Here is a 24,893-nt window from a genome sequence, read left to right as displayed (position 1 = left end):
TAAGGAAACAACGCCAACTATTGAATAGAAATATATCATCACAGTAAATTCACATTAGACTGGTTCGACTGCCCTGCAACTGTCTCGAGCCTAGTTTTGTAACCAGGAGCTAGCATATAAAGGGAAAAAATTCCGTGACTTACAATTTAGCTTATTTCGCTCACAGAGGGCGGTATTCAGAGCGACTGTTAGAGTTGCGGCAATTGGTAAGGTATTGTTAGCCAGATAATATAGGGAAAACAAGTCTTGGATATTCTAGGTATGTTTAAATCGTATGGCCAACGATTTTTAGTGCCAAAAATTGGAGAAACTAATGAGCGTTGTGGTTATTATGCGAGCTGAGTTGGAACATAAAAGTGCAATTCATGCTTGGTTGTTTGGCGAATCTCTCTGCATGTAACTGCCATCCGCTAGTCTCAACCACAAACTTTATGTAGGAAACACACAGTTCGCAAAGCATTCTGGGTAATGACTGACCTCTTTCGAGCCATTGAAGCTTTTTATTATGCAAAATTAAGCAGAACACTACACAATATATAACTAATTCAGCAGATGTTTTCACTAAATAGAATCTAGTTAAGCCATGGCAGACTTTAGCAATCTACTTTGCAGAATGTTACCCGACGTGAAACTAGTTAAGCAAATGGTTCACTGACTACATTCTAGCTAATCAATGGCATACTATATCAATCTATTTTACAGATTGTTATATATCAAAATATCAAACTGGGTAAGCGAATGGTTGCTCTAGATAAAATCTTGTTAATAAATGACATACAACATCAATCCACTTTACAGAATGTTACAAAATATCAAACTATGTAAGCATATGGTTTCACTAAATAAAATCTACTTAAGCCATGACAGACTTTGTCAATCTACTTCCCTGAATGTCACCCAATACCAAACTAGTGAAGCAGATGTCACACTAAATAAAATCTAGTTAGGAAATGGCAAACTATATCAATCTTCTTTACAGAGTGTTACCAAACTAGTTGATAAGCAGATGTTTTACTAAATACAATGTAGTTAAGCAACGACGAACTATATCAATCTACTTTGCAGAATGTTACTCAATATCAAACTTGTTAAGCAGGTTTCATGCAGATTGTTAAACCGATACCACTTCATTTACTCAGAAGATTACTCCTTTAATATCAATCGAATTATTAATAAGCAGAGAGTAAGACTGTATAAATCTGAGTAAATGGTAATATTAATAATTCCAAGCCAATCTGGTTAAGAGAGGCGAACACAACAATCATCCACAATTGATTAGCAAAATGTCATACAATTGGTCTTTAAACCTTGAACTTAAATATAGCCACACCTCCTATTTATACTAATTACGAGGTGCACCAATAATTTTCGTGGTCAAAAATATCGAGCACCACACCGTCTGTCTTCGTTATCCGTACATGTAATGTACATTCATATTGTCAAAAGATGATTTTTTTTTGTCTTAATATAATAAGACTTATTTCATTCAGGTTTTGTTTTATAATTAGGGTTTACATCTTTAATTGTGCCAAGGTGACAAATATTTTCGACTATGCAATCCGATATGCTTGACTTTTGCTTATTTAGAACGATGGTCTTGTCATACATGCAACTCAAGGTTTTTCTATAATTATTATACTCTCTGACAAATTTCGTCAGATTGTGTTTTATTCATTAACTTTACATTTTCTTGCGACTATGTTACTATGACAACTAGTTGCCACAATCCCAATCAATAATATTGTTTAGAAAATGACCTGGAATTATATCTTTGTACAAGGGTTTTCGCATAAGTCAGGAATTAAATTTAATAAACTCTTTTCAGTCGAAACCAGATCTTCATTTCTAGTGCTTTTGAATTATCTTTGAATTCCCAGAATATTTCACACATTCTTCTATTTCGTGATTTACACTTTCTCGTTCTCTTCCATGATTCTTGGGACCTCGTAGATGCCTTCGTCAATGTTTCTGACAGTTATATACTCCTGTTCAATAAAATGAAGAAAACAATTCACAATTTGTTGAATTATTGATAAAAATACGAGTGGGTCCCTTATCTTATAATTATTTGCTAATGTTTTTATGTGTGTTTTACCATTTCCTCACTAAGCAACGCCTCCAGACTCTCGACAACATCTTGGAACGTTGGTCTTGCCTTCGGGTTGGTATGCCAGCAACTACGCATGATGGAATATCTGAAACAAAATGTGGAAGTTGATAAACTGATAAAACATGTAAGACCTGCTAAATAAACACGTCATCTTAATGTACTACCAGTTCCAATGTCTGTTTCAGTAGATGGTGTCAGTGTATTTCACATCTTTGTGATCACCATTAAGTGTAAATATGTCTATCTGTGATGGATTTTCTTTACTTCGCATGACAAGTCATCAAGTTTTGACACTGGTTAGTTACACACAAATGACTGGAGTGGTTTATGAGACTCATTTGTTTTGTCGTAGCTGCGGTATAAGCCCGATTAATACTTACAGTTGTTTCTTGCAGTTTGTTGGCTTGGACATGCGGTAGCCTTTCCTTAGCTGCCTCACCATATCTTTTGAAGTCATAATGTGTGGGTATGGCCGGGCACCTGTCATCATTGTTAAAATTTAATTCGCAGTGTTTATATATATTCCTCTATTAAAAAATATAATGTATGTTATGTAACATTATGGGCTGAGGGCTTTTATTTAAATCAAGCTGTTTATGTAGTCTAATTTTACATCTTCTTCGAGAAATAAAAAACATATGTGAAGTCTGAATAAAAAATCTTACCGAGTGTTACGATCTCCCAAATCAGAATCCCGAAAGACCATACGTCACTCTCAATTGTGTACACGTCATCAATTAAGGACTCCAGTGCCATCCAGCGCATGGGCAGTGGACCCTGTCAGGTAAAATATTGGCCAGCCGTTTTAACGACAGTGTACATTTCTTAGATAACATGTTTCTTCGTGTTATTATTGGGTTTTGTAAGTCCGTAACCAAATACTACTTTATATCTATACTAGACACAAAACCCCCTTATAAAGTGGTTACAGCAGGATATGATGATAAATTTATTGGTATGTATTTCAAGAAAACAAACGATACCTGGGATTCTCGCTGGTAGACTCTGATATTCATGACGTCACGAGCGAGTCCAAAGTCAGACACCTTGCAGACCATGTCTTCACCAACCAGTACGTTACGGGCGGCCAGGTCACGGTGAATGCACTGCAAACGTCAGCAAGATTTGGAGGATTCAAGGGCGGATCCAGGGGGGAGGGGGGGGGGGGCAAAGGGGGCCATGCCCCCCCCCCCACACGAAACCATTTTTTTTTATGTGACGGCGCAATAAAGGCAGGCAATGAGTACACCACGATCTTTTCCTCCAAAAACATTGATTAAAGTGGTCAGAAATTGCCTCAGATCGCACCACAGAGCATCTAGAATCCAAAAAAAATTCGAGCCCCACGCCGTAATTTTTTGACCCACTTTTTGGGGGGACCAAAATGTTTTTGGGCCCCCCAACAAATTGTGTTCTGGATCCACCCTTGGGAGGATTGTGGATTGTGGTTCGAGGAGTGTGAATTCTAGTCAGTTGCGACTTGGAATTGCAAGATGTGAACAGATAACGGAAAGGCTAATTTTGTTGTTGATTTGGTTTTCTGAAATGCTTGAAGTGACTTACAAATAGGAGGCAACCGCAAATCCCACAGTTGGCATTGGATATTTGGTATCCCAGATACCTGCAGTCCATGGCCATTTTCAAAATGAAGTATCAACTACATTGTAAAAACGAGCCAAATCCGGATCACACCTTGGACTCCTACTTGCTACAAACCCTTAAGAAAGACAACTGCGGGCATTGAACTGTGGATTTGGTCGGCGCACGCAATACAGGGTGAGTCAAAAAAAGGGAAACCCAAAAGTCGGGACTTCTGTTTAAGTGACGTTCTGCATGTAGCCCTTTTAAGAATCATTCAAATCACTTGTGTACCTTTGGAGTTATGGAATTTTAAACACAATCACCGTGTTAAAGTTCCGCCCACGGATCATTATTGACTCCTACCTTTTGCGAAGCTAAGAATGCCATTCCATTGGCTACGTCCCTGGCGAATTTGACCAAGGTCAACGAGAGTGATTGACTCAGACCAGAAATGTTGCCGTAGCCGGTCCCAGTATCTGTGATTCTGTATCCCATCAGAACTTTCTTGAGGTCGCCCTTACCCAGGTACTCCACGATGAGATAGATGGGATCTTTAATAAATTAAGCTTTCAAAGTTACAAGCAATCATACTAATAAAAATCATGGCTGAATAACATGACATGACAACATTTCTTGAACAATTTTTCTTTCTTCGGGTGTAGCACAATGAGCTTCCAAGTCCATCATTTTGATAAATTACTCAGTTTGGCATCTTAATTATCCTTAATTTGGGTAGAAAATTATGACTGTAAAGGATTAATATTGTCGAGTTCGCTCTCAATTGCTTTTATCCACGGACCAATGTACTGGACAAAATAATGTATTCTCATGTAAAGGGAAAACCTGGAAATAGAATTGGATAATCCATTCAGGAAAATAAGTATTTTTATTTGCATATGCTTATTTTCCGTAAACCATTATTGTCGAACACAATAGCCAATTGAACGGAGTCCTACCTGTCTCTATGCAATAGCCAAGTAATCTGACGATATTTGGGTGGGAACCAATCTTTTTCATGACGTCCAACTCCTCCAGGAGCTCCACCTTCGCCTGTCTGTCAGCGCCCTCTAGTGGTGGGTAAGATAACTTTCATGTAAATATATTATATTCGTAAAGTTTTTTCTTTGCACATTACTTTAATACTTTTCTTGTCATTACTTAGCTGTAATTGGACTCTTTGAGATGACAATAGGAGCGTATGTGGGTTAAAACTAAGGAGCCACATGATGCACACAAAAGAGTTTACCCAAACGGAATAGCGCCCTCTTAATGTGAGATTCATAATAGTGCCATACTAGGGATATATTTGGCAAGACAACGTAGTTTATGGCGATAATTTGACTTTTTCATGCACTGCTCAGAATCAGTAATTTTAATATCATTGAGTTTACCTTTGATTGTTTTGATTGCAACCTTGGTTCGTTTGCCAACTTCCTCGATCCCAAGTGCAGTCCCCAGCAGCACTCTGCCAAAGGCACCTCGACCAATCTCTTTCTCGATTTCTACGAGATCTCTTGAGAGCGAGAGATTGGGGCCTACATTGCCGTAAGCCGCATGCGCAGCTTGGATCTCGCGTCCAGGGTTGTAATCGTTCGCTGTGGACAATGCACCCAAGGGGATACCTGGCAATTGAAAACAGAGGAAATGTACAATTATTTGTGTATGGATATTGTCTTTTTGTGAAGTTGGATTTGATGGACACCAAGCAACAAAGTTGTAATAAGTCAATCATATATGTCTATCACATTCAATCACAAGTCGTCGTAAGTCATCATTTAGCAATTGTCATTATAAGTCGATGGCAAGACAATCACATGCCAATCGCAGGCCGTCACAAGTGATCAATAGTCATCTCAGGTCTAAAACAAGCCAAACAAAGGCAATCACAAGTTATTATAAGTAAAACCCAACCTTTATTAGTCCAAACTGATTTTCTTTGTCCAAACGAACCACGAAGAAGGCACAAACTGGCACTGAATTGTTCACCCCGTCACTCGAGGCCTTAACTGTGTTTTGACATATCAGTGATTTGATTACATGATAACCTGCTATTGACTTGTGACTGTCTTTTGATTAACTTGTATATTTTAATGTTATCGACCTATGATTCAGCTAGCATTGACTTGCGATTGACTTGTAATTAATATATTGTTGACTTGTGATCGGGTTGTGACTAACTTGTGTTAAGCTCGAAACGTGGCAAACATTTTAGGATGATAACAACTCTATTATTACGAATCCATTCTTTGCGTAGGTTCCTGATTGCATATATGCATGTTTTGTATATTTGTAAAGATTTAACAAACTCATTACTTATCTTTTTTTGTGACTCACCCTCAAGTTGTCCATCTGCCTGTATTGTACAAACTTGATCCTGTCTTTCTGAACGCAGTGATTGCGAAATATGGTTTGGCTGCTTGTTACTGCTGAGAAACAAAACGTTAAATTTGCACAACCCGATGTTTCCAAATTTACTTCATGTGGTCTGCATTTTATGAAGGGGATCGTCTGGACTTTTTGTTTACAAAAAAAAGGTATTGTTCACTGCATCCTTCCAGACTCTGCATACGGACCATCTGCCTTTCATAAATTTTGCCTTCAAAAGTTATGACAAAATGTTCAAAACCTATCATGTTGAAGTTTAAGCTCAATGGATATTACCCTTTTCAGTGAAAATAAACAGGGAAAACCATACACAACCTTTTCATCCCAAAACACAATTTCGTCTACAGCACTCTTTATTTCCAAAAATCAGTCAATTAACTAATCGTTGGAAATCACCTACATTTCCTGATTTCTTCTAAATGACAGCAAGCCAGCCCTCATAATTTCACGGGGTGTTTAGTATAGTATTAATATTAATCCAAGTAAGCTTTTAATACTAATTCGAAAGTTTCATTCGGGATAAACGCAAATGATCAAGAAAGATTGTATATAATGTTTCTGCGTCCGCTAACTGCGTCTCACCTGTCATTTCTGACAAGCTGGTTGTCACAGTCGTTCACTAATTCTCGCTTTTTACGCCGCCACATACAAATTATCAACAGACCAAGAGCTGCCAATACAACGATGAGGCCCGCCACCAACGGTCCAACTATGACTCCAACATCCGACGGTTCTATATGATGTCAAGAAAACATTATTAACATTATTTCAATCGCTTGATGCAATTTTAACAACGTTCTGATTTTTAACAACGTTTCAAAGAGCAGTTGCATTCATTTTCTGCAAACTTTGCTGCTGACGCTTTTGAACCTATATTGAAGGGTTTCAGCATCTGAAACCTATAATGTCCAATTAAAACGTAAATATTACAGTCATGTTTACGGAATGTTTTTTTTTTCTCAAATAAACCATGGACCCTTATTGAGGTGAGTCGAATTTCATTCACCCGAAGCTAGAGGCGAAGCCTAGGTTTGGACCCCAACCTCAGCCACAAGGGAGTGAGGACAACAGTCACTGACTTACCGTTGCTGCTAGATACCCCTACAGTCACATCAGCTGATGTCGTAGGTCTGGTATTGGACTTGCTGCTTCCAACGTCATTTGACGTGATGAGGTCAACGCCAGTTGTCCAACTTTTGGATGCTACAGCGGATGACACGACCGTCGTTGTCCTACTTAAGGGTGGCGTCGTGGATAACGCGATTGTCGTTGTCCTACTTTGGGGTACTGTAATTGATGACACAAGTGCCGTTGACAGGAAAGAGAATACCGTGGTGATCAGCTTATAAATGTATAGATGATTGAGGACATTCATGTGCATGATTTTACCCTGACTCTTTGACTTTTTTCCCTAGAATTTACTCGCTTCTCGGCTTCGTTCTCTTAATAAAGAGTTTAAAACCTCGTTTGTCGCCTCCTCCTGGCCATTTGTAGAGAATGCAAAAACAGGCAGGGCTTACTTTAACGCATATTAACCCACCTTTACATGTTGGTACCGAGTCACTCCACGTGACGTTGTTGTAGTCAGTCTCAATGCATTCAATGCTCGATGCTCCATGGAGGGTATATCCAGGGTCACAGGAGAAATCTACCTGAGTCCCGAAGAACTTGAAGTTGTTGAGATTGTAAGACAGTGAACGCGGGTTGGTGATGGCGTGGTCTCCGTTGGTGGGTGGTCCTATGGCATTACTGCATACTCCTTGTGATACTGTTATAAAAATATTTTTCCATTATAGTCAACTCCATACATTGGAATAGCTTTCTGAAAAAAAAAATTTCTGTGGAAATACTTCATAGTGAACATTTTAGGCATTTTCCATGAGTTTTTGTTTTGAGCTGTTCAGAGCTGTTTCTCTATTCATTAACGGCAAGGGCGTATCACTAGGGTGGGGTAGGGGTGGAAGGGACTTCCCCAATTTTTTTTTTTTTTGCGAGTGCCCTTGTTTTCACGATAGCCTTTTTTGTCGACGAGTGCCTTTTTGTTTTTTTAACGTGTCGCGAAGCGTATGTAATTGCGCCGTCACGAAGAGAATCACCTATATTGACCAAAAAATAGTGGTCATAATCGTCCACTCTGAAGAGGTATCCAGCCCCTCCTCCCCCACCGCCGATGTTACAGAGGTAAATAACAAAAACCGGTCTACCTTTCAGTACGGATGATCAACGTGCTCGTTATTACGTCAAAATGACAAACAAGAACTTGCCATCCGTACAACAAATACAGATTTCTGAAATAACATGATTTGACTTGTAATTCGAACAAGATAAATCACCCTGACAAGATACACTTTCCTTTCTTGTTAGTTAAACATCTTGTCATTAATGTGATTTAAGTGCCGTTATTTTCCTAATGATTATAAAAAGCGTTTTCCATCGCATCAACAATCTCAAAGCGCCTTATCATTAGACACATTTTAATAACTGTAACCGTGACAGTTTCCAGTTTCATGTTAGAATCGCTTTCCTTTTTCTGTTTGTATTGCAAGAGTGTGTTTAGAAGATGGTTGGCCAAATCTTAAACGTCATACTAGTCGAACATCTCGATTAATTGTTTGAGGCCTTTTGCCTTTGTGTTAAATCCAATCCTTAAAACCCCACAATAAAAAAATCGCTTGAAAACTTGTGGAATTCAACACCCCAGTCCAAGCCCCTCTGAAAAAAACATTGATCTACCACTGCATGGCATGGCAATGTATAACAGCGCATTATTTAATTTGAATGGACGAAGCCTTACTTCTGTATATAGAGATCCGGTCTGAGTCTCCACAGAACTGGTTGCTGTTTCCCGTACACCTGTCTTGACACTCAGAGTCCGCCTTTTTTCCAAATCTGTCGTAGTCTTCGTTATTTCCACAGAAACATTCATTTGCATATACGAGTCCTGCGTAGTTGTAGCTTGACGTACGCGTATCTAGACAGTACTTAAAGCACCACTCCACAGATTGATCGCCGCTAACTTCTGGCCCGATTGGCAGGGCACGCCGACAAAAAATAGTGTCACAGTCATTGTAGCATCCCAAATAACCAGGAGCTAAAATCGAAAAATCAATTGCAGATATTTAAATCATGGTGTAAACATTATTGTATGCATTTACGCTAAACAATGGAATGGTGCCCGATACGTTAGATTTTTTAAAAACTAATATGAACCTTAAACTGCAGGGTTCTCACTCATTTAAAGCTTGACATGAAATCCCTTCATTTTCCCATACACAATAATTATAATAATGGAAGTATAACTATGCAGCTCGATGTTGCTTTTATAAGTGAAAACGGGAAAGCAAATACGATAACAATAATTCCTTTATAACAGTTACCCTAGTTTTCTTTCGCAAATAAGTCTGGAAAGTGACAGAAACAGCTTAAATAACAATGACATCTCATAATTAGGTTGTAAATCATGATGTTCCGAAGTAAACAAAAATAGAGTAAGCGCTTTGTTGACTTACGGACGCAGGATTCACTCTTGCAAGAAAGCTGTTTGAACAATTTGACCGAATTTAAACTTCGGGTTTGATTTATTTTAATTACGCTTCCTGTGATTACAACACTTCATGTTTGCTTATGTAACTGACTGTTGAAATTCAGCAATTTACAAAATTCACCTAATGAAAAACTCGACCAATGACACAATGTGTCGACAATCAGCACCATCTCCAGAGAGACAATTACAATGACTTACCATTGCGTGGCTGCGAGAAAACTGCCACGAGTTGACAAGCTGTTGTGAACAGAGTGAATAAGAACGGGAGTTTGGAAAAGCTTCCATCACTCCTACGTTTGTACTTTTGAAGAAACATGACTAATTAATTCCCTAAAGCCAATTTAAATAATGTGCTCCAGTTGTAGATGAGAATTAACGTTTATTCCTTTGTTGAGATCGTGTCAAACATCCGTCGCATTGAAACGCAGTTGAACAAAATACGTTTTGGTTCCGGGTAGATATCCCTTACCGCTCTCACCACATTTTTTTCCCATTTGTGTAAATGTGAGAACCAAAGTTCAAGCAGCAGTTTTGTTTTTATTGGAGGTGTTGTAAGTAACAGATCGTAAAGCATGAATATCGAGTGTCCATAAACTTGCATTCATAAGATAATTCCCTAATAAAATCAAACAATACTTAAATAGTTACTTGGAACAAATTTAAATGCCTCATGAGATATAACTTTTTTAATGCAATTCTTGATAAGGCACCTTCATGTCTCATTTAACCACTAAATGTGTTCCTGAGAAAAAAAATCACGTGGACATTGTGATTACTGCTTTATTAATCAAAGCACCGTAAAAAGTAGTTTTAATCAAGAGAAGAGAAAAAAAAATGAAATCGCATAAACATCACCAAAAATAAGGAAGTGTTCCTTATTAAAGGAAGACTGTCGTCTCAAAAGGGGACCTGAAAAATGGGCTGAACAGAGTAAAACTCGTTTAGATTACAATGGCCCATCCGAGGAGGATGGCTGGGGTGACAGACTGCGCCCCCAACTGACCAATGAACACAAATTATAAAAATCCCTTAAAGTCCTAATTGTTTCACTGACATGCACATTACGGACAGACTTGTTGAGGATAATTATTTTAGGATGTTGAAGTACCCCTTTAATTCATGGAAGTAAATGAATGACTCATGCGCAGCTCGCAATCAGGTTTATACTTTCCCTTTTACTTACTTATGTTGAAAATAGACAAGGATACAATTAGCATACAATGCGAACTTCGTTTGTACACTTCGACCTACAACTGTCCGACACAAAACCGAAAACGGAACTTTCATCGAAAATTTCAGTACTGAACAATTTAGACAATTCTACTGCGTGATGTAGGCCTATGTGAACCCGACATTTTATTTTGCATGGCTAGTACGGAGAACATGAACCAACTGAATACCGACAGTGTTGTGTAGAGATTTACAGCAATTAATGTGATTGTGCGCCTGTCACTTTTACTCATTAGGTACAAATAGAAATGGTAGGCGTATATAATACCCACGCTTCTAAAAAGTTTTGTTCCTTGTCACCCATTTGGATGGTTACATTACCCAGCATATTATTGGCAATATTTAACATCAAAATTGGACATTGGTAAGATAAAATAACCACAAAAATGGTACTACAAGTTAGTTTTTCCGAGAGGCACAATTTCTAACGAAAAAGGTGCGCGTGTGCAAGTATTTTTGTTTTTCTCACATACAGCATGGCAACAAACAATGTGTTTTCGCGCAGTTTGATCCTTGACAGAAACATTGTTTCTGTTGATTGATTTTCAAGGAAGGTGACGACATTAATATAACGTTTTGGTGATAAATCTTGTGTGTGTGTAAACTAGATGATGTTTTCATAGTGTTTATTTTATCACTACATCGAAAACTCCCTTACAAAGTTGATTTAAAAAAGGAAAGGTCTTTCATAAGCTAATCACAAGAACGTTCACAAGTAACAGGGCCGATCATGAACGAAGGAATGCTCTTGTTACAATTCATTGGAATAGCTTGTTACCTCAATTGAAATTGTACATATAAATGTACACACCCATGAGTGGGGGGGGGGGGGGGGGTGAGTTTGTTCCTGCTTTCTATAGGGGGCGGTGAACAATAGAGAACAATAGGGTCCACAATTCCTAAAGGTCCACAATTGACGATCGTATAAAAAACATATTGGAGGTCTTCCTTAAAAGTTAGTACAAACACAAGAGGATCAATAGGGGGGCCACGATTGCAGGTAAATACACACTAGTGTGGGTGTGTCTGTAGGAGGGGGTGTGACTGGACACCCGAAGGTGGCGCAGTTCATCATACAAACCTCCTTGCACATTATACGTCACATGCCCGTATCGTTCAGTTGGGTTGTTTGCAAAGTCAGATTTTGACACATCGTTATATATGATGTCACCAAAACATTCTACGAATCGTCAGTCGCACCACAAAGTAACGTACCTTGTGCACAAAGTCCATAGGCGATACGTCACTTCGTGGTGCACCCTAGAGAATGAAACAGGAACAACTTTATCCGGTCAAAGTTTTTCATGTGATCCCTTAACATTATAAACACACTTACATTTGGCAATAACGGTTGAATCCACTTAAGCAACCGCGGCATATTTCGTCGTTACCGAACAACTGTGTAATTGTTCAGTCCTTCTATTATATTTTGTGGCGCATACTGTTTAATCCTTGTGCATGGCTATGAAGGTTATGAACCCGAATACTTGATCACTTTGAAGACATCCGCATTATATTTGATATTGTTTTGAATAACACGAACATCACGGAGTGACTATCACTTATTATCTGTTTATCTCAACTTTACATTCACATTTTTAGCACCCTGCTGTACATGTAAGTTTTTTTGCGCATTTACACCCGGATACTTGATCACTTTAATTATATCCTTACTTGATCACTTTTATTTATTACGTTATTATTGCTTTGATTGATAACACAGACATCACATATAAAGAACATCATCCCTTGTATACCCCGTTTCGATTATTACTTTAATTTGTTTATCAAGTCTAATCTTATTCAAATCCATAAGTATTTTCGAGTGGCTAAGTATTTTCGAGTGGCTAGTGAACTTTCTTCAGGCTCTGCCCTATTGGCAACTTCTTCTATTTGTTATTCGAGGTCATGTTAACAGGTGGACGCCATGCTTGATATGTCTGGGGAGGAAGAAGGGCTCATTACCGTCGGATTTTCCAATAAGGCGGGGGACCCTCCCCACCCCCGGCATGTATAGGCCCCTTTTTACGAGCTACATGTATCTATCTTCGTGTTGTAATCAACGAATTTTCCTCAGAAGCAAAAGAAAACTTTTTCAGTCAATAAAAACACGCTTGCATGCCATTCGGTAATGCACCCGAACCTTACTCCACAGCATTCCCGATCGGACCTTAATTACCTTTGCCTCAGCGTATCGATACCGCGATACCACTCGCCGCAGAGTGCTGAAGTGCACTATAGTTAAGTACTGTACACTCTCAGTTCCTATTTCTAGAGAGTAGAGGGAATCTAATGAGGAAATAACGCCAACCATTGTATATAAATATATCATCACAGTAGATTCACATTAGACTGGTTTGACTGCCCTGTAGCTATTCCTGTTTGAGATACCCATTAAAAGACATCGATGAATCCGTGACTTGCATAGCTTCTTTTGGCAATAGAGGGCGGTATTCAAAGCGACCCGTCAGAGTTGCGGAATGATCATTAACGTTTTGGACCCCATTTTGAATTGTTCAGGTAATTCGGGGAAAATATGAGATCCGGGGAATATTTTAATCCTATCGTCAACAACAAAGTGACAGAAAATTAAGGAAACCGGTGCTGCGCGAAAGTTTCATAGCCTTATGTGTACTTTGCGATCTGAGGCTAAGCAAAAGGGGATTTAATACACTTTATTCATCAGTCGGACATGACTGGTAAACTAGGTAAACCCTTCATTTTGGAACTTACGGATAGAAATGAAAGCAATGAAATAATGCTCATTGCAAATTAATACCAGTCGGTTCTGATGCATTATTTACAATTTGTGATTAAACTTACCTTAATGTTTTCGGCCATATTTAAAAATGAAAGTGAGGCTTTAAATGCACGCCAATCAAAATCTCTCCACAAACCGCGCACTCTTCATCTGCTTTGCCCAAACCCCATATCCGCCAGTTTCAACCACAGACTTCCTGAATGAAACACATACTGGGTAGTGATGACCTCCTTTGAGCGGCTGAAGCTGTTTATTGTCCCAAATTAAACAGAATGTCACACACATATCAAACTTGTTTGGCAGAAGGTGTCACTAAATAAAATGTACGTATATCATTGTCAAAGGGTGGATCTGGGGGGGGGGGGGAGGGAGAGATCTACGGGGCCATGCCCCCCCCCCAAAAAAAAAAAACAACCCGATTTTGTGTGTGTTTTTTTAAAGTGAGGCTCGCAAAAAAGGCAGCCACTGCGTAATCCACCATCTTTTGCTCGAAAACAAATTAGTTAACGTGGTCAGAAACTGCCTCAGATCGCACCACAACACATTTAAAATCCCCCCCCAAAAAATTCGGGGCCCTTAAGAGGGCCCGCCCCAAACCCCACGCTGTAAATCTGTGACCCACTTTTTTTGTTGGGGGGGGGGGACTTTTTTTGCCCTCCTAAAAAAATAATGTGTTCTGGATCCACCCTTCTCAATGTCCGACTGTATAAATCTTCTTCGCAGAATGTTACTCAATATCAAAAAAGTTAAGCAGATGGTGTCATTAAATAAACTTTAGTTAAGTAATTGCAGACTATATTAATCTACTTTGCAGAATTTTACACAAAAAGTCAATATCAAACTCGATAAGCAGATAGTTTTACTAAAAACACCTAGCTAAGCAATGACAGACTGTATCAATCTACTTTGCAGAATGTTACACAATACCAAACTAGTTTATAAGCAGATGCTTTACTTAATACAATGTAGCTAAGCAATGGCAGACTATTATCAATCTACTTTGCAGAATTGTACACAAATATCAAACTAATACGCAGATAGTTTCACTAAATACACTCTAGTTAAGCAATGGCAGACTGTATCAACCTACTTTACAGAATGTTACACAGTACCAGACTAGTTTATAAGCAGATGCTTTACTTAATACAATCTAAATAAGCAATGACAAACTATATCAATCTATTTTGCAGAATGTTACTTAATATCAAACTAGTTATATAAGCAGGTTTCAAGCAGAAGATTACACTTTTAATATCAATCTAGTTAAGTAGAAAGTTACTCTGTTACTCCCAGTAAATTGTAAATATTAATAATGTTAAGTCAATCTGGTTAAGAGAGGCGTACACTAAAATCTTCCAAAGTCTTTTTTAACCTTGGGCTTAAAAGGAAAGCTAGCCACACTTTCTAGTGATTGTTACAGTTATCGCTTAACGTATTTTCACAACATTTATACTAATTACGAGGCACACCAACCCACTGTTTCGCGAGCCAAAACTATTTGGCATTCGTGGTCAAAAAATCGAGCACCACACCATCCGTCTTCGTTATCCGTACAAGTAATGCTTACATTCATGTTGCCAAAACATGACTTGTTTGGTCTCTATATGATAAGGCTTAATTCGTTCAGGTTTTGTTTTATAATCGAGCTTTCCATCTGTAATTGTGCCAAGACCACTATCTATTAACTGTGCAATCCGATATGTATGACTTTTGCTTATTTTAAACTTTGATGTGGTCGTGTCATAAATGCAACTCAAGTTTTTCTATATAGTACTCTCTGACAAATTTGGTCATTTGGTGGGTTTTTTTACATTCACTAAACATTTTCTTGCGACTATGTTACTATGACAACAACTTGCCACAATCTCCTTCAATAATATTGGTTAGAAAATAACCTGGAACTATTCATCTGCACACAAATGTTTTCGCATAAGTCAGGAATTAAATTTAATAAACTCTTTCCAGTCAAAACCAGATCATTATTTCTAGTGCTTTTGAATTATCTTTTAATTCCCAGAATATTTCACACATTTTTCTATTTCGTGATTTACAGTTTCTCGTTCTCTTCCATGATTCTTGGGACCTCGTAGATGCCTTCGTCAATGTTTCCAACAGTTATGTACTCCTGTTCAATAAAATGAAGAAAACAATTCACAATTTGTTGAATTATTGATAAAAATACGAGTGGGTCCCTTATCTTTTAATTAATTGCTAATGTTTTTATGTGTGTGTTTTACCATTTCCTCACTAAGCAACGCCTCCAGACTCTCGACAACATCTTGGAACGTTGGTCTTGCCTTCGGGTTGGTATGCCAGCAACTACGCATGATGGAATATCTGAAACAAAATGTGGTATATGATAAACTGATAAAACATGAAAGACCTGCTAAATAAACACGTCATCTTAATGTACTACCATAGATAGTTCCAATGTCTGTTTCAGTAGATGGTGTCAGTGTATTTCACATCTTTGTGATCACCATTAAGTGTAAATATGTCCGTCTGTGAAGGATTTACTTCTCCTGACAAGTCATCAAGTTTTGACACTGGTTAGTTGCACACAAATGACTGGAGTGATTTCTGAGCCTCATTTGTTTTATCATAGCTGCGCTATAAGCTCGGTTAATACTTACAGTTGTTTCTTGCAGTTTGTTGGCTTGGACATGCGGTAGCCTTTCCTTAGCTGCCTCAGCATATCTTTTGAAGTCATAATGTGTGGGTATGGCCGGGCACCTATCATCATTGTTAACATTTACTTCAGTAGTGTTTATATATTAATTCCTCTTTTAAAAAAACAATTTATGTTATGTAACATTATAGGCTGAGGGCTATTATTTAAATGAAGCTGTTGATGTAGTCTAATTTTACATCTTCTTCGAGAAATGAAACACATATTTGAAGTCTGAATAGAAATCTTACCAAGTGTTACGATCTCCCACATCAGAATCCCGAAAGACCATACGTCACTCTCAATTGTGTACACGTCATCAATTAAGGACTCCAGTGCCATCCAGCGCATGGGCAGTGGACCCTGTCAGGTAAAATATTGGCCGTTGTTTTAACGACAGTGTACATTTCTTAGATAACATGTTTCTTCGTGTTATTATTGCGTTTTGTAAGTCCGTAACCAAATACTAGTTTATATCTATAACAGACACAAAAACCTCTTATAAAGTGGTTACAGCGGGATATGATGATATATCTATTGGTATGTATTTCAAGAAAACAAACGGTACCTGGGATTCTCGCTGGTAGACTCTAATATTCATGACGTCACGAGCGAGTCCAAAGTCAGACACCTTGCAGACCATGTCTTCACCAACCAGTACGTTACGGGCGGCCAGGTCACGGTGAATGCACTGCAAATGTCAGCAAGATTTGGAGGATTGTGGATTGTGGATTGTGGAATGTGGATTCTAGTCAGTTGCGACTTGGAATTGCAAGATGTGAACAGATAACGGAGCGGCTGTTGTTGTTGGTTTGATTTTCTGAAGTGCTTGAAGTGACTTACAAATAGAAGGGTAACCGCAAATCTCACGTTTTGCATTGGAACTTTGGTATCCCAGATACCTGCAGTCCATGGGCTATTTTGAAAAATGAAGTATCAACTCTATTGTAAAAACGAGCCAAATCCTTTCCAATTTCATCCCAAGTTTCTCAGCAACTACTTTCCAAGTCCGGATCACACCTTGGACTCTTACTTGCTACAACCCCTCAAGTGCTAGCGCCACAAAACCCTCCATTAATTAAAAATGACAACTGCGGGCATTGAACTGTAGATTTGGTCGGCGCAGGCAATATTGGGCCTACTGGGCTGCAATCTTTAGTCCTTAAAAAGCCAATCAACAGGCCTGATTGTTGAGCGAATGGAATGAGGACGCTTTGACAAAGTTTTACATGTTGCTTAAATCAAAACTTATATTATATATTCTTTATTAATCGTTGTTAGATTTAAATATTTCAAAGTAATAAATGTGAAAATATGCTTGGATAAACGTGATATCATTTAATCATACAGCGGTCTGATACTACCTTTTGCGAAGCCAAGAATGCCATTCCATTGGCTACGTCCCTGGCGAATTTGACCAAGGTCAACGAGAGTGACTGACTCAGACCAGAAATGTTGCCGTAGCCGGTCCCAGTATCTGTGATTCTGTATCCCATCAGAACTTTCTTGAGGTCGCCCTTACCCAGGTACTCCACGATGAGATAGATGGGATCTTTAATAAACGAAGCTTACAAAGTTACTTGCAGTAATACTAATAAAAATGATGGCCGAATAACATGACATGAAAAGATTTCTTGGGTTTTTTTTGGGGTGCAGAACAATGAGCTTCCCAGTCCATTATTTTGATATTTTTCAGTTTGGCATCTTGATAATTCTTTATTTGGGTATGAAGAAAAAAAAAAGATTTTTGACTCATTCACGTGTGCTCGGTCAGAATTGTTTTTATCCACAGACCAATGTACTGGGCAAATGTGTTCTCGTAAACATAAAGGGTTATGCAATATCTACAAATAAAATTGGATAATCCATTCAGGACAATGTACTACGTTTTTAAGAATACAAAAAACTCCTCGTAGCGATTCCAAGAATTTCTACAGTATTTTAACTCCACACTACACATTATAAAGTAAGTATTTTATGTGCATAGATTAATATTGTTGAAAATAATAGCCAAATGTACGGAGTCCTACCTGTCTCTATGCAATAGCCAAGTAATCTGACGATGTTTGGGTGGGAACCAATCTTTTTCATGACGTCCAACTCCTCCAGGAGCTCCACCTTCGCCTGTCTGTCAGCGCCCTCTAGTGGTAGGAAATAAGTTGACTTTAATGCAAATACATTATTTATGATATTCGTAAACTTTTTGCTTTGCACATTACCTTTAAAATACTTTTGCTTGTCATTACTTAGCTGTAATGGGACTCTTTGAGATCACAATAGGAGCGTATAGTGCCATACTAAGGCTATAATTTGGCAAGACAACGTAGTTTATGGCAATATATTGGGCTTTCCATGCACTGCTCAGAATCAGTCATTTTAACATCATGGAGTTTACCTTTGATTGTTTTGATTGCAACCTTGGCTCGTTTGCCAACTTCCTCGATCCCAAGGGCGGTCCCCAGCAGCACTCTGCCAAAGGCACCTCGACCAATCTCTTTCTCAATTTCAACGAGATCTCTCGAGAGCGATAGATTGGGGCCTACATTGCCGTAGGTCGCATGCGCAGCTTGGATCTCGCGTCCAGGGTTGTAATCGTTCGCTGTGGACAACGCACCCAATAGGATATCTGGAAATTGAAAACGGAAAGAGATGCACAAATATTTGTGTATGGAAATTGTCTTTTTTTGCAATCAGATTTGATGGACAACAAGCAACAAAGTTGTAATAAGTCAATCGTATGTCTATCACATTCAATCACAAGTGATCGTAAGTCATCATTTAGCAATTGTTAATATAAGTCAATAGCAAGACAATCACATGCTATATAGTCGCAGGTCGTCACAGGTGATCAAAAGTCATCTCAGTCAATCAAAGCCAATCAAAGTCAATCACAAGTTATCACAAGTAAATCCCAACCTATATTAGTCTCAACAGCTTTTCAAGGCACAAACTGGCACTGAATTGTTCACCCCGTCACACGAGGCCTCAACTGTGTTTTAACATATCAGTGATTTGATTACATGATAACCTGCTATTGACTTGTGACTGTCTTTTGATTAACTTGTATTTTAATGTTATCGACCTATGATTCAGTTAGCATTGACTTGCGATTACCTTGTAATTAATATATTGTTGACTTGTGATTGAATTGTGACTGACTTGTGTTAAACTCGAACCGTGGCAAACATTTTAGGGATTATAACAACTCTATTATTACGAATCCATTCTTTGCGTAGGTTCCTGATTGCGTATATGCATGTTTTGTATATGTGTAAAGATTTAATAAACTCATTACTTATCGTTTTTGTGACTCACCCTCAAGTTGTCCATCTGCCTGTATTGTACAAACTTGATCTTGTCCTTCTGAACGCAGTGATTGCGAATTATGGTTTGGCTGCTTGTTACTGCTGAGGAAAAAAAATGTTAAATTGGAACAACCTGATGTTTCCAAATTTACTACATGTGGTCTGCATTTTACGAAAGGATCATCGGGACTTTTTGTTTACAAAGTAAATTTACTGTTCACTGCATCCTTCCAGATTCTTTTTATAAAGGCATACGGACCATCTGAACTTCAAAAACTTTGCTCGTTTCCATTACTAACACCCCTTCAAATCTTATGACAAAATGCTCAAATCCTAACATATGTTGAAGTTTAAGCTCAGTGAATATTACCTTTTTCAGTGAAAATATAAGAGTGAAAAACCATTCACAACCTTATCATCACAAAACACGATTCCGTCGATAGCACTCTTTATTTTCGAAAAAAATCAGTCAATTCACTGATCGTTGGAAATCACCTTAATTTCCTGATTCTTCTCAATGACAGCAAGCCAGCCCAAGTAATTTCACGGGGTGTTTAATATTAAATAAGTAAGCTTTTTACAATAATTCGAAGGTTTCTTTGGGGATAAATGCAAATGATCGTATATGCCTTTAAGAAAGAATGTGTAAAGTGTATCTGTGTCCGTTAACTGCGTCTCACCTTTCATTCCTGACAAACTGATTGTCACAGTCGTTCACTAACTCTCGTTTTTTACGCCGCCACATACAAAGTATCAACAGACCTAGAGCTGCCAAAACAACGACGAAGCCCGCCACCAACGGTCCAACTATGACTCCAACACCTGACGGTTCTGTAAAGTAAAAGAAAGCATTCTCAACATTATTTCAATCCCTTGATACAACTGTTGTTCTGATTTTTAACAACATTTCAAAGAGCAGTTACATTCAGTTTTGTCAAACTTTGTTCAAATTCAATTAGGCTTTCCCTTAACCGTCGTATAAACACTGTATATGAAGTGTGTTATCCGAGTATACTATATTAATGGCTTCAGCATCTGTCTGAAACCTATTATGTCCAATGAAAACGTAAATACTACAGTCATGTTACGGAATGCATTTTTTTCTGAAACATACCCTTTATTGAGGTGAGTCCAATTTCACTTAGCCGAAGCTGGAGACGAAGCCTAGGTTTGTGACCGCAACCCAGTCACGAGGGAGTGAAGACAACAGTCACTAACTTACCGTTGCTACTTCCAACGTCATATGACGTGGTAAGGTGAACGCCAGATATCCAACTTTGAGTTACTGCTGTAGAGGACACGACCGTCGTTGTTCTAGTTTGGGGTGGCGTTGTGGATAACGCGATTTTCGTTGTCCTACTTTGGGGTACTGCAATGATGACAACCGGAAAGAGAATATTGCGGTGATCAGCTTATTAATTCATTCATTCATTCATATTGGTTTATTTCAATCCATTATTGCAGTTAAAAACTGAATTGCAATGGATTTAACAAAATAATAAATTATTTAACACCAAATCAACAAATTATTTGACAACAATCACCATTACAATGTACACACACAAGCAGAAAACCATTAAAACACGAACAATGACTTCTACAGTTCACGCGTACAAAGCATCCTGTTAAAAAGATGTCCATTGCAATTTACATATCGAAAAATTAAAATTATTATTATTGGTTATGCAATCTGATTAGGGTAGGAAGCGCAATGGTGTAATAATGTTTTGTTCGGCAATGGATTTCAGGGATGGATGGTTTATTCCGCAGCATTCTAGTATGTTGAGGCGGAAAAAAAATCACGAAAAATGTCAGTGTGTTTAAGGGTTTTGTTGAAAAAGGATAATGATATTTGATTACGTCTGTTTGCCAAAGAATCTAAGCTGAAATGCGATAAAGCTTGGGTGTATGACGAATACGCGACCCAAAGAATGATCTTCAAGGCACGTTTCTGTACTTTTTCAAGCCGAGTCACCTGATGCTGGGTAAGTGCTCCGTTCAACACAGGGGTGCATACTCCATCAATGGTCTGATGAAGCTTTTATAGATGGTTATGAGATCACTGTGAGGCAAACCGTAACTGTTGAGAACCCTTAACATATGGATTTTAACATAAGCACGTTTGACAATGCTGTCCACATTTTTGTCCCATTTGATATCACTTTGGATATTAACCCCCAAAACCTTGATATGTGGTGTAATGCAGAGTTCATAATCATCAACAGAAATAACAGGCATTACAGGGCTATTTCTAGAGAAATCAACATTCATTTGAAAGCACTTACTAGGGTTTAATTTCATGCTGTTTTGCATAGACAAATTTGTTATGAAAGTCTATATGATTGAGGAAATTCATGTGCATGATTTTACCTTTACCCTTACTTTTTCTAGAATATGCAGACTTCCCTGCTTCGTTTTCTTTAAAAAGAGTCTGAAAACTCGTTTGTCACCTCCTCCTGGTTATTTGTAGAGAATGCAAAAACAGACAGGGCTTACCTTAACGCGTGTTACTTAACCCACCTTCGCATGTTGGTACCGAGTCACTCCACGTGACGATGTTGTAGTCAGTCTCAATGCATTCAATGCTTGATGCTCCATGGAGGGTATATCCAGGGTCACAGGAGAAATCTACACGAGTCCCGAAGAACTTGAAGTTGTTGAGATTGTAAGACAGTGAACGCGGGTTGGTGATGACGTGGTGTCCGTTGGTGGGTGGTCCTACGTCGTTACTGCATACTCCATCTGATACTGCAAATTTGAGGACATTTATACAAAAATAATACATGTACCTTGTGAATTTCTGATGCGGGGTTGGGATCAGTGTTATAGTCGAGTCAATCACAATGCTGCCACCAGTAAATCACAAGCTACTTCACAAGTCCGATCACAAGTAACATGGGATGGGGTTGACAAAAATACCGTTGTCTCAGTTCCTTTTAATAGCGTGACTTGACTTGTGTTAGGCCTCATGTACGAGTCGGCCATATTGAATTGAAAGCGAGGTGATCTGTTCTGTTCATTCGAAAAAAAAATTGGGGAACTTGCGAAAAGAAATGAAGCAGTTAATTACTGATTAATTCCAGTCCGCTTCAATGAATAATTTAAAATTTGTAATTGAGCATTCCCTAATGTTTAAAGCCAGATTAAAAACAAAATGACAATAAAATATGCCTGCATTAGGCCTGCATAAATAGTCTAGCGCCATCCCATATTCCCATTCAATAGTTAACAATTAATGAAATACATAAGGAGACCTCGACAAAAATGGTCAACTGGTGCATAAGGCCCATAGACCAAAGGTGGATCCAGAGCACAATTTTGGGAGGACCAAGAAAAAAATGGTTCCCCCAAAAAGTGGGTCTCCAAAAATTACGGCGTGAGGCAAGTTCAGGGCCTGCTTAAGGCCCCCGAAAATGTTTGGATTCTAGATGCTCTGTGATGCGTTCTGAGCCAATTTCTGACCACTTTAGCCATGCTTTGGAGGGAAAGATGGTGGTGTACGCAGTGCCTGCCTTTATTGTGACGTCATTTTAATAATGGGGTGTTGTTTTTTTTTTTTTGGGGGGGGGGTGGTTTCTGTTGGCCCCTCCTCCCCAGGATCCGCCCTTGTGATGGACTCCACTACAACACTACTTTGAAATGCCAATCAACATTACAAAAACCTGTGAAATGTGTTTGGCAAGGTTTTTATATTGGTTTCCGTACTTACTTCTGTATATGGATAGACGCCAACCGTCTCCACAGATCTGGTCGCTGTTTCCGGCGCATCTATCTTGGCAATCAGACTCCGGCTTTTCCCCGTGTTTGTCATAGTCATCGTTATTCCCACAGTAGCATTCGTATGAGTATACCAGTCCGGCATATTTATACTGGGTGGGTTCCAGACAGTGTCTGAAGCAGCGCTCTACAGACTGTGCATTGGACGATTCACGGATCGCCGGGAGGGCGCGATCATTCGAATCACCAAAACATCCCAAATAGCCAGGTACTGAAACGAGAGGGAAAATGGCAATTTATCCAGTTATGCATGGTCACTGTTTCCTTGACACCTATCCAGTTGCGTAGCCAGGATTTTTTCAGGGGGGGGGGGGCGCTGGGGGGGGGGGGCTGGAACAATTCATTGGGGGCGTCATGTAGAGCAATGATAATTGTTTTAGAAACTCAAAATTTCAGTGGGGGGGGGGGGGGGGGCGACTGGGGGCCGACAAGGTTTTCGCCCCCCCCCCCCCTCCCGTGGCTACGCCACTGCACCTATCTTGACAAGGAAGTTTGCGCCAGAATTCCATACATTTTGGGGAATCTTGGTCAAACAATAACGGCTCTCAATTCTTTAAATGTTAAAGGATAAACATGCAGTGTAGAAACTGAATTACCATTAAATTTTAATCATAATGTAATGATTCCATTGTGGGATCAACAAACATAATCAAATTTTACATCTGGCTTGCATAAGTTTGATTTGTTCAAAATTTACCCAGTCAATAAACATTGGGCTTGGTTTCTTGGGTAGGTTGAATTTTGCAATATTTCAGGGTTGAAAGTTGAAAAAAAAGGACTCAAATGCAAAGAGATATCTCGAGTCATACATGAAATAGTCGTAGACCTACTTACAGTTTTGCTGCTTGGAGGGAACAAATGCAAGTAGGAAGGTCATTACCCACAGTAATGTATGTACCAAGTGAAGACGGCACATCTTTTCACCCATCTTTGTCATGTCTGCAAAATGCTCCAGAAATGAAAAACATATACATCCTCACACATCAAATTATGTGTTTCAGCAGCAGCGTATTCAGCTTTTGATGTGTGTGGGGGGGGGGGGGGCTTTTCAAACTGACTATTATTATGCATACTACATATTATATGGACATTATCACGGCGCATTGGAATGGTAGTTCAGCGGGTTTTCCTTGGTGAGATTGATGTCAGAAGAACTCTATAAACATTTATTTCAATCATTGCTGACAAAAGAAATGTAAAAAAAAATCCGCAGGGGGGAGGGGGCACAGTTCCCCTGCCCCCCCCCCCCGGATACGCCACTGCTAGTGTCCAGCTTACAAGAAACACTATTAGCTAAATTCTACTTTGTACCAAAATTTCGGCACATACAAACTCGTATGGCATTAACAGTGTTACGCTGGACAGAATTGCTTCCAGGCACATACGTGCATCGAAAACAGCGTTGAGGAACTCTAGGGACGTGCAGCTCTAACTCAAATTGCACACGAAAGGCAAAACCTGATTTCTAGCGACCTTCACCTTGACCACAGAGCTAGATCACTTGACAAAATATGTCAATGGCAAAAGAACAT

At 38.9% G+C, this 24,893-nt stretch overlaps 2 protein-coding genes across 2 annotated transcripts; both read right to left on the bottom strand.

Moving 5' to 3' along the window:
* Window positions 1-1,907: 1,907 nt before the first annotated feature.
* On the bottom strand, window positions 1,908-9,936 carry LOC119728080 (tyrosine kinase receptor Cad96Ca-like). Its single transcript, XM_038200154.1, has 14 exons — window positions 9,819-9,936; window positions 8,871-9,167; window positions 7,617-7,844; window positions 7,160-7,363; window positions 6,659-6,809; window positions 6,026-6,117; window positions 5,083-5,313; window positions 4,648-4,758; window positions 4,055-4,242; window positions 3,094-3,216; window positions 2,776-2,887; window positions 2,491-2,590; window positions 2,096-2,195; window positions 1,908-1,985 (listed from the first exon to the last, which is right to left on the bottom strand). The coding sequence occupies exons 1-14, from the start codon at window positions 9,934-9,936 to the stop codon at window positions 1,908-1,910; spliced, it is 2,133 nt and encodes a 710-aa protein (XP_038056082.1).
* Window positions 9,937-14,975: 5,039 nt separating this feature from the next.
* Window positions 14,976-24,253, bottom strand: LOC119728078 (fibroblast growth factor receptor 2-like). Its single transcript, XM_038200153.1, has 14 exons — window positions 24,196-24,253; window positions 23,294-23,572; window positions 22,105-22,332; window positions 20,807-20,953; window positions 20,265-20,415; window positions 19,595-19,686; window positions 18,675-18,905; window positions 18,310-18,420; window positions 17,644-17,831; window positions 16,848-16,970; window positions 16,531-16,642; window positions 16,245-16,344; window positions 15,849-15,948; window positions 14,976-15,736 (listed from the first exon to the last, which is right to left on the bottom strand). Exons 1-14 carry the CDS (start codon window positions 24,236-24,238, stop codon window positions 15,659-15,661), a joined length of 1,983 nt encoding a protein of 660 aa, XP_038056081.1. The 5' UTR covers window positions 24,239-24,253; the 3' UTR covers window positions 14,976-15,658.
* Window positions 24,254-24,893: the final 640 nt, after the last annotated feature.

Source organism: Patiria miniata, unplaced genomic scaffold (genome assembly GCF_015706575.1).
Source record: "Patiria miniata isolate m_02_andy unplaced genomic scaffold, ASM1570657v1 HiC_scaffold_20, whole genome shotgun sequence".
Lineage (NCBI taxonomy): Eukaryota > Metazoa > Echinodermata > Asteroidea > Valvatida > Asterinidae > Patiria > Patiria miniata.
This window is presented reverse-complemented; position numbering and strand designations above follow the sequence as displayed.

What these genes read in the sequence shown, in the direction of transcription:
- LOC119728080 (XM_038200154.1), bottom strand. Translation starts at nt 9,936, where the DNA reads ATGTTTCTTCAAAAGTACAAACGTAGGAGTGATGGAAGCTTTTCCAAA. An exon ending in CCGGATCTCTATATACAGAA is followed by an intron (nt 7,845 to 8,870) that starts GTAAGGCTTCGT and finishes TTTTTATAACAG; the next exon opens with TATCACAAGGAGTATGCAGT. An exon ending in TGGCTATTGCATAGAGACAG is followed by an intron (nt 4,243 to 4,647) that starts GTAGGACTCCGT and finishes AATTTATTAAAG; the next exon opens with ATCCCATCTATCTCATCGTG.
- LOC119728078 (XM_038200153.1), bottom strand. Translation starts at nt 24,238, where the DNA reads ATGACCTTCCTACTTGCATTTGTTCCCTCCAAGCAGCAAAACT. An exon ending in GCGTCTATCCATATACAGAA is followed by an intron (nt 22,333 to 23,293) that starts GTAAGTACGGAA and finishes TCAAATTTGCAG; the next exon opens with TATCAGATGGAGTATGCAGT. An exon ending in CATTCTTGGCTTCGCAAAAG is followed by an intron (nt 16,971 to 17,643) that starts GTAGTATCAGAC and finishes TGACATTTGCAG; the next exon opens with TGCATTCACCGTGACCTGGC.